The following is a 16,041-nucleotide window of genomic DNA, read 5'->3' as shown; positions in this document are numbered from 1 at the left end:
ACAGATGACTGCTGGCATGATTTTGAAAGGGTTTTCTTAGTTGCCAGGTAGTAAAGGCAAGCATATTAATAGGGGTCCCAGGTACTTGGCTATTTTTTAGTGCAATTCTGAATAGCGTAAAAAAAATTAATATTTAAGGATGTGCTAATTTGATACCATGCTTAGAGAACAATGCTGAGCATCTCAGGGAAATAGTTTCTTGCTCACTCTTTGTATTGCTGTTTAAGCCAAAAAAGTGTGCCAGAAATTGCAGAGAAAGCACAGCATGTTTACCTTCCTGGAAAACCCATTATAGGCTGGTTTTTTTCACTGCAGTGCCCTCTCCAAGCCTTAGCACAAAGAATACCTCTCTAGTGGTACGTACCCTCTCTTCCCTCCTCCTTCCTCTCCCAAAGCCCCAACCATTTCATGGTTACAGTGGGTGCTTTCTGTTCATCACTGGCCATCATAAAAACCACATTGCTGGATTTCTGCAGAAATTAATAACTGGCCATAGTGTAACATTGCCTCAGCAGCTGTTAAGGCTTTTTTTGTTTTTTGTTGTTTTTTTTTTCTTCTTCTTCTCTGGATATTAATAAGAGATGAGTTCTGTTCTGCTGGCATTTGTGCTGTAATTTGGAAGCCTCTCCCTCCCTGGCTCACACCAATTATGTAACTGTCTGGCAACATTATGGCCCAAGAATGATATGCAAAGTGGAAAAGCATGCACTTCTCTGAGAAAGATACAAGTCCTTTTCAAGGTGAAAAAAACAGATAAATATAAAACAAATACAAACTTTGAATAGTATCTGAACATGCTGTATGGGTACATGTTAAGAAATCATCTTTGTTTTGAAAAGCAACAGGGCTCATCCATTAATGACAAATGGCACACTCACACCAACTGTGCCTGAAGTGGTTAATAGAGAGCATCTGTCATTCATTTAATTGCTGGCCAAGTGTTAAACCTTGACAGGTTCTCTAGATGGTCTTAAACCAGGCCATCAGCAAATTCAAAAGCAACATGTATTTTGCCCAAATGATCCCAAAACATAGAAGCATTTTCCAAAAAGTGAAAGCTATTTTATAGTATAATTGACCTGCTGCACAAAAAGAATTTTCTTAACCTATTGAGGTTTTAAATATATCTGACAAAGTAATACTGAATGATTCAGACTGGAAAACCCACTGACAATAATGTGAAAGAAAAACTTAACGAACTGAGAAGCATCTGAAATCACAAAACTTCAGTTCTGCAAGACATACAAGAAGTGCTGTTAACACAAAAATGGTTTTAATTTTTTGCCATGCTTTCCTTTGTGTTCATCACTCCTGATGCACTTCCATGAATCTCTCACACCATTGCCAGTTTCTTCTGCCTATATTGGCAGCATGTGAACAATTTGTGGTGCCTTTCTCCAGGGTGATGGTTTTTGCCAGTAATGATCATTACAGCTGGGTCTGACAGAAAATTTCTGTTGTGATAATCTGTCAGCACAAAGAAAATAACTTCCAGCCACCTTTGCCTTTACTTGCTCCTATCCAGGTTCTGGATGATTGCATATAAATTACTATCCACAGTGATTAAATGGCAGGTTTTTTGTTAGTACCTAAATAGTGGCTTTATTTATAATGGATACAGGTTACATAGTTAAGAGTGCCATATTTCATTTGCTTGTTAATTTTCAAAAGTGTAGGAAATAAAGAATAACTAATTGGGGAACATTAAGACTTTTGAACAAAATACTCCCAAACAAATTATATATGCCTCCAGATTTAAAATACAGAAAATGAGTAACAGAGCTCTATTTACTTCATCTCGTCCCTAATGCTTCTTTTTTCACATTTATGGGAATTTCACTGTTGCAAATGAACACTGGTATGTATTTGGAGAAGCTCTTCTCATTTTCTTTCACCTCCCTAGCCAGACTAAGTTCAAAGAGAGCCTTGGCCTTTCTTGTTGAGTCTACATATTGTGGCAGCATTTCTATAATCCTCCCAATTAACCAAACTTTTTATCCACATACTGTAACTTTCTGTCTTCCACCTGAGTTTTTCAGGATCCCCTTGCTTGTTCCAACAAGCCTCCTGCCTCCTCTACTTGAACTTTTATTAAGGAAATACTTGAAGGAAATTTCCTTTTATTAGGAAAATCTTGAGGTTGGAGGAAGTAGTGTTTGACTACTCACCAGCTCCCCACCTTCTACAGCTCTAGCCCATGGGATACTTCTAAGCAGATCTTTAAAGAGGTCTAAGTTAGCCCTCTTAAAATCCAGGATAGAGATTTTACTTATTACCCTGCTTCTCTCCCTAACAATAATAAACCCTAACATGGCAAGGGCACTACCGCCAAGACTGCCCTCAGTCTTAACACCTGTGACCAGACCTTCTATATTAATACAAAGTCCAGCATTGCACCTCTCCTCCTTGGTTTTTCAATCATCTGCAACAGAAAGCTGTCATCAATGCACTGCAGGAACCTTTTGGACTGGTTATGCCTGTCTGTGTAATATTTTCAACTAATATCAGGGTGATTGAAGACACCCATAAGCATGAGGTGCATGTGACCTTGAGGCTATTTCCAGCTGTCTGTAGAAGGCCTCATTGACAACTTCTTTGTGGTTTGGTGGCCTGTCAACAGACACCCACAACAGTATCTCCCATGTTTGCATATCTCTTAACCCTTACCCATAAGTTTTCAACGTTGTCATCGTCTCATGCTGGTTCAGCTCAAGGCATTCTATATATAAGTCTCAACAATGAGCAGGAATGCTTAAATATGCCTTTAGATGTATAAAAGTCACATACATCAACATGTTGTCACTGCTTTAACTTCCCACTTCCATAGTCAAGTGGCTCTAAGAGCATTCACATGTGCTGTTATTTACTACTGCCTACTTCATCTTCTCCCATTTTAATTCTGGACAAAGCAGTGACTTGTCCTTGATGAGTGCACTGTTACCTCATCTCAGGGCTCAGATTCACAACCTAACGATGGCAGCATAACAAATTACCAAGAGGCAGCACCTCCTCAGGTGTGGGATGCCCACTAAACTGTAGTATGATACAGTTTTAAGTATCAGTGAAGGATGGTTATGCTAAATTGCATTTTCTTATAGTAGGGCAAGTGAAGAATGTACACACAGTCAATTAACAGCAGCTACTATGTCTCAGCTAATGGGAGCAACTAATTAAGCTGACATAATTCACTGGGCAGTTGAGCTCTTAATGTAAAGTGGCCCACCTGAAGAGGCTTTCTCCTAACTCTTTCTTACATTGCCTCTTCTGCTGTGGATTAGGCAGAAAAGCTACTGGCAGCCCAGTCCCAATTTGCCCCTTGTTCAATACATCAAGGAACCTGCCTGTTCAAAACTCAGTTCTGGGATTTCACATCTCTGCCTCACACTTCTTTAACAACTAAAAGAAAGCTTGATCTTATATATTAAATATTTACCATAAAAGTATTTCTCAAAACATAGGATAAAAGCATCTTGTATATCTTGTAGACATTTCAGCAGCTTCCTTAATTCTTTAAAACATTCTCAAATTCACACTAGAAATTAGAGGCCATCAACAATGGCCTGTAATACTGCAAAGAGAAAACCCATTTCTAGGACTGAGCATGTGTAAAATGTCTGAATGTAGCATCGCTGATGATATTGAATACTTAAGGTCAAAGTCATATATTAATCTAATCAAGTATTATTCACATACTTTCCAAATGCTTTAAAATTTAGGTTGTATCAAAGATTCCCTCAATTGCTCTCGGGTTCAGGCAGTCTTAAACCTTCCTGTCATGCACTTTATATATACTTCTACAAAACTCTCCAAGTCTGCCCAGCAGGCTAATGTTGGAAAAACTCAATACAACTGAAAATTTGAAATTGTTGCATGCTATGCTTCTTCACATTTAACTCCTCTTTAAAGATACATGTAGCTCTTTCACCATGGAAATGCTATACATCTCAGTCCAGTCTTTTGAGTACCCTATTTCTCTTCTCCAAAAACAACCATAAATTTCATTTGCATTAGCACACGGTAGCTCTTTGAAAAGAGGAAGGACTTGAACAGTTAGGGATGTAGGACAACCAAGCCTGGAAACGCTAACTTGCTGTGCAAGGTACAGCAGATGCTGTGAGTAATATATAGACATAATGAGGAACAATTAGTTTGAAATCAGTGTACCTTGCTGCAGCTACATATTATTATTTTTCAGTCAGTCTAGATGATGCTTAGAACTCAACTCTTTTCACTGCTGAATCCACCTGAATCTGGTGGAAGCTGGATGCACCATGAAGTCTTTGAAATAAATCAGTATGAATCTTCCTGAAGTAAGTTTGTGCCCCTGAGTTCCTCTTTTCCTTAATAGCACATTAATGTTAATGCAGATAACTAGTAATGATTTAGTCCAAATAACAGCAAATGGATAAAACCACTTATCCATAACTGTATAAAAATAGTACATAAATAACTCTATGTCCACAAAATCTATTTTCTTGTAGAAATTATGGTTTTCTATTCAATAAAATGTTCGGTTCCTCTCAATGCATTCAAAAATTTTGGTAAAATTTTGGGGCTTTTCTAAAGGATATATTGAGAATAAAAACATAACAACTCGAGCAATTCAATTATCTTTCTACAGTGCCTGAACTATATTGTGGCCTGATTTGAAAAATACTTACGCTCCACAAAGTAAGAGCTGGCATCAATCTTCCAGATAATCTGACCACGGTGAGAGCCATTGACACCACGGTTCTTGTAGTCCAAAAAATTTTCAGACAAGACCTCATCTATAAAGAAAGAAAACAGTTTCATCAAAAGCCTGTTACGACAACATACACAGGTAGCAGAGAGTCAGGCTCAAAGTACACCTTTGGCTTGACAGAGCATTAGAGCTGCTAGACAGCTTGGCATCACATGTTGAGAAATTAGCTTTTTCACTCATTCATACTTTTAAAAAGCTGCGTGTCTTCTTAAAAATCACAGCTTTACCTGAAATGTAACTTTTAAAAATGCATCCCTGTAAAACTCTCAGAAATTAAAACATCTAGCTTAACATAGATGACTTAAACATAATTCTCGAGCTGTAACAGAGAATGGTAGCAAAAACTAATCCCCCTCTAGCACCAACCCTTTCCTTAAAAAAATTCCAGAGAAAATAGTTATGTGTAGGCATCTATACTACACGAATTTGTATCCCAACAGATGTGGTTATTTCTTGCATCATACAGCGAAGGACTATTTTATTTGAAGAATCCCGCTCATTGGGTACCTTCACACCTCTTGGCCTCCAAAACCAAGTTACTGACAACAAAATGCTGTCCCCCTCACGGTGTTATGAGAAACTTGCAGCTGTCAGACTACCTAGCTGATCTTCAGAGTAGTCAAAGAGTAATTTATAAATATGAATAATCTCTAAAAAGCTGATTAAAGCCAAGGCTGAGGAAGCGACCACCTTGCACACACAGGGCTGTGTGTAAACAAAAGGTGGGCGGGTAGTGAGCCTGAGGAGTGGCCTCCAACAAATTTTTAGTCTGCTTCCAAGTTTCATTTTAGACTGCTTTAACAATCTCTTTTCCAGACCAATCTGCAAGCCCTGTGTGGTGCAGATGTGAGCAACCATATCCTGGCCTCCAGGCCAAGGCCTGGTTCTCAACTCTCGTTTTTCCAACATCTCCAAAACCAGTCAGTGAGACCATGCTGCAGCCCAGGGCCCAGCCTCACAGAATGACCTACAATGTTGCCACCACAACAGGCCAGCGCTTGTCACTAAATGCAAGCAGTTAAGCAAAAATAAAATAGACATACAGAGACATTTACAGCCTGCCAGAAGGGAGCGGGGCTCATGGGCAGTGGCCTGTGGGAACCCAAAATGGCTGCAAGCAGAAGTTGCTGGAGCAGCAACCCAGGATGGGCCCAGCCATGGTTTCATTGTTCCAGGTTCAGGGAGGTAAAATGGATTTCACATCTGCACCCTGCCAAAGAAAAGGGCTGTGATCGCTGCCTGTGGAGACCAGCCAGCAACCTCCTGGATTCCTCCTCTTAGCAATGAGGACAGTTTTAATTTTAACACAGATTTGTACAAATGCACTTTAAGCAACTCAACCCTGCTACAGAAACAGTCCGGGGTTATGCTGAAACTCAGTTCTGAAGACAATTACATTATTAGTCACTCTAAAAGCTGAGGAAATATGTGAAGCACTCAATCCAATGTTAAAATATATTACTTCTAAACACTATGAAGCACTCCTTGGTTTTCACATAGGTCAAGAAATAAAAAAAGATGACACCATGCAATATGGGACACTGTACCTGAAGAGGGATTGATGGTGTGACCAACTGCAGAGCAGACAAGGGAGCCCAGTCAACATGGCCAAGAAACACTAATATTATTTTTCTATATATGCACACTGGTGTTAAACATATTAGATTTCCAAATCAAAGGAAAGCACACTTTCACTGAAAGAATAAAGCAGCAAGCATATGCCAGTGTCGTCCTGTTTGGTTTTACACAGCTGTGTACACAAAGAAGGAAGGTAAGTGAGCTACCAACACTTAACTCCTGTGATGCTCTCTAGGGAGTCACAACATAAATCATTTTAAAGAGGTCATTAATGACTGCAATGGATAATTATGTACTGCAATTCTATCTATAATACATCTTCCCTTTTCTGACTTGCTAATTGGCACTAATTATTTCACTAGCTGTACTGAAGCTGTACTGCTCTGTATTGAAGTGAAAATCTTTCAGCACATTCACAGAGTATATCTCTGAGGTAACCTTTCAACAGTAAAATCCTCTGGTATGATTTCAGTTCTTCCTCTGGACTTTATAGCTGGTTGTGTATTCTTCTAAATACCAAATGATATATACAAAACCGGGCAGATAAGTATACATTGTTGCTCTCAGAACTTAGCTTGTTAATGACTACCTTTAGTAAAAGACCATCTCGGATACAGATGATGCAGAATTACCCACATCACTCTGTGGAAATAGGAACACTTACACATACACAAGGAGACTTAAACCTATAAATTGTCCTTTTTGCCTTGGCAGGGGAAAACTTTATAATTAGAGGTGAGCATATACTGAAATGTTGCACCGAGCTGGAGCCTGGGAACTCTGCCCAGTCTCCTGTCCTGATGAAGCACAGAGAGCATCCCTCAGTTCATGCATTCTGCTCTCTGGCTTAATAACTCGTGACGTTTATTTGTCATATTTAGTCTCTGTAATCTGCTGGAGATGCTCCAATGCTTGCCATGTTATTAAGATGTATGGGTAATTACTGTTTCTCAAGATACATTGTTTATAAAACACCACGTTTGCTTAAGAAGGCTTAGCTGAACTAGGTTGGACGTCCTTGCTTAGGAAATCAGAGACATTTTAGGCCAGAGTTTAGGGGCACAAGAGATCCCAGAAGCAGATTTAAAATGCTGTGTCCATACATAGCATCTTTGGGAGCCAGCTGGCCCATCCACCACATTGGTTGTTTGTTTCCTGCAGCTGGCACAAAGGCAGCGTGAACTCTGCAGCATGCAGTCTGTCTAATTTGACAGAGATGTCAACAATATGCCCATCCCCAAAGCCAACAACATCCCTGTCATGAGCTGAGCCAGTGGGCATGACTGCAGAAAGCCCTTTCCTCCTTTTGGTTGGAAATATGCAGGAAGCTTGGAAAAAGAGGTTTTGCTCCAGCTGAACAAAAGGACCACTCTCCATCTGCATGTCCAAGGTAGAAGAATCCTAAAGGGAAAAAGCAAAGGGGAAAGCAAGCTGGCCTATGGTTATAGTGGAGAGGTGAGACCATGGGGAAGCTGGAACAAGCTGCACCCAGCGAGTGCCATCTGCGTGAGAGAGAGGGGTGTGTGTGGGAAGGACAGCATCCAGAGCAAAAGGTCGGGGCACAAACCACATCAGGGCTGGGACACATGCATGTGGAGCCAGTCATGTGCACAGTTTATGGACAGCTGGCCATGGATGAAATATAGGCTCAGGCAGTAGAAAAGTTATTTTAGTATGAGTTCATGGAGCTCTGTAGTATGCAATTCTCTCCAAGTAGGAGTAGCACAGCCTTTAAGTATAAAATAATTTTTGTAAATAGAATGCATTTACAAATGTTATGATTTAGAAATCCAGTATGTAGAGCCATCTCACAGCCAGATCTTAGCTTGCATCCTTTGAAAGCTAGGTACTTCCACCTTTCCAAAGAAATAAACTTATTTTTAGTCCTGAATTGGACTAATTTTACAATAGCTGGGATTCTTAAGACAGACAAATTTTAACTCCAAAAAATTACATACATTCAAGCCCAAAAGAGAAATCTTTGTATTTCACTTTTGAATGCATATGTTTTTGGAAGGTGAAAGATAAGAAAGCAATATCCCCTGTCAAGTTAAAAATAACAGTACTTGAAACTGGTTAGGAGGTTGGAATGTATGACTACAACTGATTGACCTGTTTTAGTTGGTAGATGATACTACTACAGGCATGCTATTCCCTGAACATGGATTTAATGTGTGTAGCACATCGACAAAGAAAACTGTGCATGTGAAATAGACGACTGTTTAACACACTACATATGTCTGTGCACATATTTATCAATATTCATGCCATATATGTAAGTGAATAGAGGACACGGCATGTTAAAGAGTACATGCAAAGGAAAACAAATCTTATTTCATCTTTTTAGTGAGAATCCCTGTAACAAAGGAACTGACCTTAAGAATATGTTGCATCTTAATTCCTGACAGTAAGTGGTGAAATGCTTTGTTTCAGCTCCACACAAAATGAAGAGCAGAGTTAATGCTGCTGTCTTTCAAATATTTCAACATGCAGTTAATGGCTTTGGACATTTTTCCAATGAAGCGTTATAATGCATTTCCCTCCTCCTATTTCTGAAATTATATTAACCATTAAACCAGCTCTCTGCTTAGCTGGAAATCCACTGCATAGCCTGGGTTTGGCCCCACTTGGAAAAAAAATGAGAAATTCGCAACTGCTCTCAGATCTGTGGGTTCATTTCTGTGTATGGTAAACAGCTAACTAATTAAAGAAAGTATCAAACGAGGGAGCATTTGGAATTTGCTGCCCTTTTAACATCAGCAGCCGGTCCTGGACCCAGTGGGGACAGTGAGGGCATCTAAGACGGGGAGCCGGCAGACATTGGTCTCTACCTCCTTTGCTGTGGGGCATACAGAGGTGCCAGCTGCCTCTGGTTGGTAAGATGGAAGTCAGCTTCAGAGCTGCAAAGCTCCAGCAGGACAGAAGCAGCAGCAGTCAGACCTCCCACATCTTGCATGGTCTCTGGAGGAAACAGAGGAGGTGATGCGTGACCAAGCACCAGGCAGCCAGAGGGACTAAGGCATGCTAGAGGCAAAGATTAGCAAGTGCTTTGGGAACCAGCAGCAATTCTGATGGACTGCTTGTCCTCACCAAACCAGATAGCTCCAAGCACAGCCTTTTCCTGCTAAAAATATTCTGTGCTGCTTCCATGATGAGTGATCCCAACATACTTAAAAGCACTATGCATACATATATAGAGAGGGGGCTGGGGGTCAGTGGGAAGAGATAAGAACCATGGGCACCAAAGAAAGCTATCTTTCAGACAAAAGACAGTAACCAATTGACAAAAAGCATGTTGTTCTTCAGAGGAATTAGCTACAAAGTTGATAAAAATCACCCCTCAAAAAGGTATGTAAAAACCATAATGGAGACCTCAACTGCTGTCAGCAGCCTACACTAAACAGACAGGACCTTGGTGTTTGAAAGCTTGCTTGAAATTTTCACAGACAAACAGATAATACATCTTCCTCAAAATGCCTCATAGAGTTCAAATTACAAGGAGCAGAGTGACCCTTTTGGTCAGTTTGGTTTTACTAAAAGAGAGGGAGATAAAAAGCCTACTCTCTCTTCTCAAACACTATTTTGCTGATAGGTATATTTCCACATTCTCCAAGAATAACAACCACAAAATTTAGAATAACCTGAGCTACCTTCAAAGAAGCAAATAATTAACATGAGACAGGAACACAACATCAGACAAGTGCCTGAAATGTGTACATTATTCCAGTGTCTTATCCATCACTAATTTGATTTAGCACTACATATTACAACTCTTGCTTCCCATAAACTTAATGGAGTTATGGCGTAAAAAGAGAAGCTACACTTCATGTCTTGATACCTTATAAATAAGAAATGCTGTACTCCTGAAATTACAGAAGGACTTATAGTCTTTAGAGGAACAAATTTCCTTTAGTTTGAAATTTAACAGTGCTTTTGGCCAATACATATGTCTGTACTATAAAGACATATGAAGATAGTTAGAAGATGCTTTAAAAATTTTTCTGTACACGGAGGCTCTGTTTGATCTGTTTTGCAATTTGCATGGAAATCTGTAGGAAACGGATATTGTAAAGCACAGATTATCAATAAAATATAAGTATTTTGCAAGATAATACAAGTGTAAGCCATAGGTAAGCTTCCTACTTCTGATGTTTCTTCTCTTACTACTCAATTTATCACTTAGAGAACACTAAATTATGACAACAGCCTCTACAAGCCATGTACTGAGTTGTATCAGGCTATGGCAGTGCTCCCTTTGAAACTCTTTAGCATTGAAAAACACAGACTTTTGAAACTGTCCTTCCAAAGAGTTGTACAAACAGTCATGGTTTTGCAGGAGAGGAACAATTAATGAAAAAAGTATGCTGAAGATGCAGATGCCAATTTCTTATTTACAAAGATACCACACTGAAAAAAACCAACCACAAATAATTACTATCATTATATAAGTTTATAGGAATGTTTCCACTGACTTCAACACCTACAGATGTTCTAATGAGGATCAAAACTTCATTGTTAATTCTTTTGCTGATTTCTGATGCAGACAATGAATATTCTTTATTTTACAGTTAGCATCCTTCCTTCTATAGCTTCTTATGGACAAGAGTGATGGAAAACAAGGGACTAATCTAATCCTTCATTGGTGCTGTAAGCTCAGTTCTTTGCTTCAAGCACATGAATGGTTACACTTTAAATACACACAAATTAATCCCCTACTCAGTTAAAGAAAAGGAAATTAAGGAGAAGAAAATGTGAACAGCAAAAGGAGAAGAGCAGAGAGAGGAAGATGCGGAAAGAGGACTGAAGCAAAGCAGGGAGATAAAAAAACCACAAACTGTAAGAAAACTGGGATAGAACGGGTGAAGTTGCAACAATTTTCGGTCACTGAGAGCAAGGGAATACTCTCCAAAGCAAAACTGCATCACGGACATGGAAAGGCAGGCATGGTACGTGTCACAATTTAGGCCCAGATGGTACCACCTAGGCCCCCCGCTCTCTCACCCTCCACCCCCATTGTGGGACAGGGAGGTGAAAATCCACCCAAAGTAATTGAGACAATGATAAGGAGGTTTTAATTCTCCAATTACTGTAGCAGACAAAAAAGAGATAGACTCAACTTGGGAAGAAAAAACCTAATTTAATCTACAAAGAGAAAGAGGAAACATAACCAGATCTTAACACCTCCCCCCACCCACCCCTCCCTTCTTCCCAGGCCCAGATTGCTTCATTCCTGCCTCCCCCTCAGTGGCACGGGGAGACAAGGAGTGGGGTTTAGGGTCAGTTCCCCACATGTTATTTCTGACACTCCTTCCTCCTCAGGGGGAGGACTCCAACACGGGGTCCCTCTCACAGGAGAGAGCCCCTCCTGACACCTGGGACATGAGTCCCTCCCACAGGTGCAGTCCCTCAGGAACTGCTCCAGCCCGGGCTGCACACAGAGTCACGGCTGCTGTGGGAGCAGTCACCTCCTCTGGCACGGGGTCTGACACAGCTGCACATCCACATCTGCCCCTTTCCATGACCCTGCACAGGCTGCTGCTTCACATCTGCCCACCTGTAACATTTCAGGGGTTACAAGTCCACATTTACCCTATAGTGGTCCTTCAAGGACTGTTCCACTGTGCTCCTCCATAGGTTGCAGGGGCATAGCTGCCATCTCACCAGGAGCTGTGGGAAAATCTCTGCTTGGGCACCTCTGCCCCTCCTTCTTCACTGACCCTGGTGTCTTTTCTCTGGCATTGCTCTCTCACTTCATCCAATACTCTGCTATTCAGGTCCTGGCTTCATTTCGTTTTTTTGTAGTTTTGTTTCCCCTTCTTCCCCTTCTACTCACGGAGGCACATCCAGCTCCCCAAATCTGTTCAGCCTTGGGCAGAGGTGTGGACAGGACTGGAACCCAGGAAGCTTTCAGCAGCTCCTCATAGGAGTCACCTTTGTGCTGCCCCCACTTCCAGAACAACACTGCACTAACCCAAGATCTGAACCACATAAAGTTGGTTTAAAACCTGAACCATGTAATCAGGTTTCTGCTTCTGTAATCTGAAGCAGAATTACACATCAAACCCAAAGGATATCTGTCATCCATTCCCAAAAGGGGTTATAACTTTCAGCAAAACACTTTTACCTTTGAACAGCTACTTTCAAAGCCATATATGACATTATCCTTACCACTAAAGCAGCCTCCAAATTACTACTGGAAGATACCAGTCTTTCATGACACCAATAGCAATTAAAAATGTGAACAAGATTGCCAGTTACAGGGACCCTATTAAATCGTGGGGCTGGTATGCCTGTGGGTTTTCAGAAGGCTATGGAGGAACTGTAGATCTCGTCCTTCCTTATAGTCTTATTCTCCTTGCACTTGAGATTACCTCAGTGAGTGTCTGAGCTCTGTCACCTGAAAGACTTCTCTCTCCTTCAGTAATTCTCTCTCCTTCAATACAACAGTGCAGCCCCTGGCTAAAAGCAGAGCTGATGGGAATGGGCCCTATTCTTCTAAGGTATCCTTGAGGTGTTTAGGATCTGTGTTCCAGTAAAACCCGTAACTCATTTATTTCTCTCCAGTAACCACAAATCTTCTGCTGAAAACTTAGCCAGAATGAGGAAAAGACTCAGCAATTGGGGCTCAGCAATGTGGGAGGTAAAAAACTCACAGCAAATGGGATGGGCATCTATCTCGCCATACTGATGTCATTTGATTCTGCATACGCTTAGAAGTGTGATAGTATCCACATAGCTCTCATTGTTATTTGAGCTATGCCTGCTGCAGATTTTTTTTTAAAGCTCATGTACTTTTAGACTTATTCTCTCCACTGCAGCAGGTGGACCACGTTTGGGTTTTAGTACAGGAACAGATATACTTCAGCTATGCACAGCACAAACTTCTTGCAATTAATGACATCCATTTTGCACACAGAATTGAAGATAGAAAGGATGAATCCAAACAATGATGATCATAATTGCCTCTGTGCAAACTGAAGATCTGTAATTTGTGGTGAAGTACAACATGGAAAAGTTTTGTTTGCTTGTTTTTAATATAATTGTTCCAAAGTTTTCATAGTCAGTGGAAGTCTCCTCATTGATTACAGCAGAATTTGGAAAATCAGGATTAGGAAAAAACAGTGCAACCATGAAATTCACTAGAAGATATTAAAATAAGAGATGCTGCAGGCCCAAGACAGTATAAAGACGTGATATAAGGGGGCATGGGCAGATCCAAAATGTGAACAAGGATGACACTTGTCCAGGTTCATGTTCATTAAATAGAGGGGAAATAATTTGTAGTATTTGAAAGATGGGCTTATAGCAATCTGGAAAGATAAAACAGCAAATAGTAAATTAGACAGGTGTTTGTGATCTGACACAGCACCAAAAAAAACCAAAAAACCAAAACAAACCCATATGCAACTCAGATGTGTGCACTGAAGCACCCTGGTGCAAAGAATCTCTTGAGAATCTGGCATGATTTTATCTGAAAAAAAGGTATTAAATTATAAGCTTATTACAATGTGAAGGATCTTCAGTACAAATGTCTTTGGGATTGTAGAGGTCAATGGATGAGAAAGACTACAAAAGCTACATGCATACACAGTCATTACAGTAGTTCTGACAGGCATAAAGGAAATATTCAAATGTTATGAACAGTGTGTTTTAAGTGTAATAAACACTTAAATGTTGGAATTATTCAGTTTGATTTAGACAACTGGGAGAAGAAAAACATATGCTCAGTCTTCAAAATCCACACAGCCAGATTGAGAACCTCTACAGAGCAAATCTTTCTGCTTTAGTCCTTACCCTGCCAAGAATTTTATGTTTGTGAGGTCCACTGCGCCATATCCAGTCAATGGTCTGAATGTGCCACATGTACTATGCTTCTTTTGCAGAACTGAGGCCAAAACATGGCTTTTGGTGTACCAATATTCCCCAGTGACTGATATCTTCAGAAATGCTGTAGTGGGTGATTGTTACTGGCTTCATTTTCACTCTGGGCTGCTTGGAGATATGGGCCCTTCCTGCAGAGATCAGAGGGCATTTTACCCATGAGCATAAGGTCCCGGTAGTATCTCTTGTAGTATCCCTGGTAATCATTAGGAAGGCATGAGGTTGCTGTACTCCCTGCATCCACTGTTTTTCTCTCCTGATGTTCAGGGTGACAGTTGAAGTGGAAAACACTTTTCCACCAGCTCACTTAGAAAGAGGTTCACAGTAACAGCTGGGTTGGGGTTTTTTTTGAGAAATACTAAGTGAAAATGGGAATCTGCTGCATACAGTAAACACCTCTACCACACATTAAAGACATTTAAGTAAAAGAACTGGCAACTTACAGGCTGCTTTACTATGACTTCCCTGAAAGACCATACAGCATACCAACACTGCAAGCTTTTTGGTGCATTGCTACTACCAATATTAATGCCCTACAAATGACAGAGGAGAACCTTGGAAGCACTGAAAAGAGGAATGGGTCAGAATGCCTATGTGTGGGGCATATTCAGAGACCATTGCATTGAAGTTTTGACTGTACCTACTTGTAAAGGGGTGAAAGAGAGGAAAAGCTAACTGTATAGGTCAAACTTGGTGGATCTGGAAATGGCATATCCTGGTTTCATTTGCCTGAAGTGGTCCACCAGACACAGAACTGGGAAAGGCAAAAAGTGACTCAGCTGGATAAAGATAAGTCACTCTCAGTGGATCCAAGAGCAGCCAGCTGAAGGCAAGCCAGCTTGGAAAAAGAATGGATATTTCTGCACTTAAATATCTGCCAAGACCTGTGATACCTAATACCCTCTCTGTTCAGCATTTGTGCAGGCTTTCTATTGTGGTTTTTTTTTTTTAATGACAGGTTTGCTCCTCTGACACTTTTTGTTCCTGAAATAAATAGTGCTGTGCTTAGTGAAAGCTGCCTGAATGCTGGACACTGCTGTTGATGAGAATTACCAAGAATTGCAGGTGTTGGAAAAACTTGCTGAGGTGATCACAGCCACCATCCCCTGCCTGGTGAAAGACCCAACTACACAATTATCTACTGAGGAGAAGAAGACCTAAGACTAGAGAGAGGCTCTCTTCCAAAGTCCAGAGAAGAGCTGGGAAGATCCATAACCCCAGGACACAACAAATCTATACTTGAACAAAATTCACTCTAAGCAGGCACATTTTGAAGAGTTTTGTTTTACAGATGGCTGTATCTGAAGCAAAGAGTTGGAGCAACTATCCAAATGAACAGAGTGCCTGAATTGCATATCAGAGTTGTAACTCACAACTTATTTGGCCTCATTTGCACTGTTTCTAACATTTTCCATCTCTGCTGGCAACATGTGACACTTTCTGCTTGTATGCATTGGATGTTTGGTAAAATAGCTGTACAAACAAGCTCTGATCCAAGTCTGGCAGCAGGAAAAATTTAGATCTTTCCACTTGCCTCAGTGGGGAATATAGCATCGTAAGTCCCTTTAAGCCAAAAATCAACCTGTAAATTGTTTAAACAAATATTTAAATGTCTATTAACCAATACCTTTAAAAATCAGCTTTGTCAGATTATGGTAAATTGACTTTTTAGGAGAGAAATAACATCAAAGGCTGAAAAAGAGAAGGAAAACAAACTGTTCTAAATCTAAACTTCAGCCAATACATAGGTCAAGATATTCCTACTTGTATAAATTTAAGAGGAACTACTCAGTCAAAAGTCAGATACATACAGGAAATTATACCCTACAAGGTTTGTG

The 16,041-nt window shown here is 40.4% G+C and overlaps 1 protein-coding gene across 4 annotated transcripts in view; it reads right to left on the bottom strand.

Annotated features, from left to right (window-relative positions):
• HECW1 (HECT, C2 and WW domain containing E3 ubiquitin protein ligase 1) overlaps positions 1 to 16,041 on the bottom strand; it is a 247,302-nt gene that overhangs the window by 147,129 nt on the left and 84,132 nt on the right. For all 4 annotated transcript variants that reach the window (XM_071736187.1, XM_071736190.1, XM_071736186.1 and 1 more), the window contains one exon: positions 4,662 to 4,769. In XM_071736187.1, the coding sequence (XP_071592288.1) occupies positions 4,662 to 4,769 (108 nt within the window). The remainder of the gene's footprint in view (positions 1 to 4,661; positions 4,770 to 16,041) is intronic.

The sequence above is a fragment of the Heliangelus exortis genome, chromosome 2 (genome assembly GCF_036169615.1).
Source record: "Heliangelus exortis chromosome 2, bHelExo1.hap1, whole genome shotgun sequence".
Taxonomy (NCBI): domain Eukaryota; kingdom Metazoa; phylum Chordata; class Aves; order Apodiformes; family Trochilidae; genus Heliangelus; species Heliangelus exortis.
The sequence above is the reverse complement of the archived record's forward strand: the minus strand, read 5'-3'. Positions and strand labels throughout refer to the sequence as shown.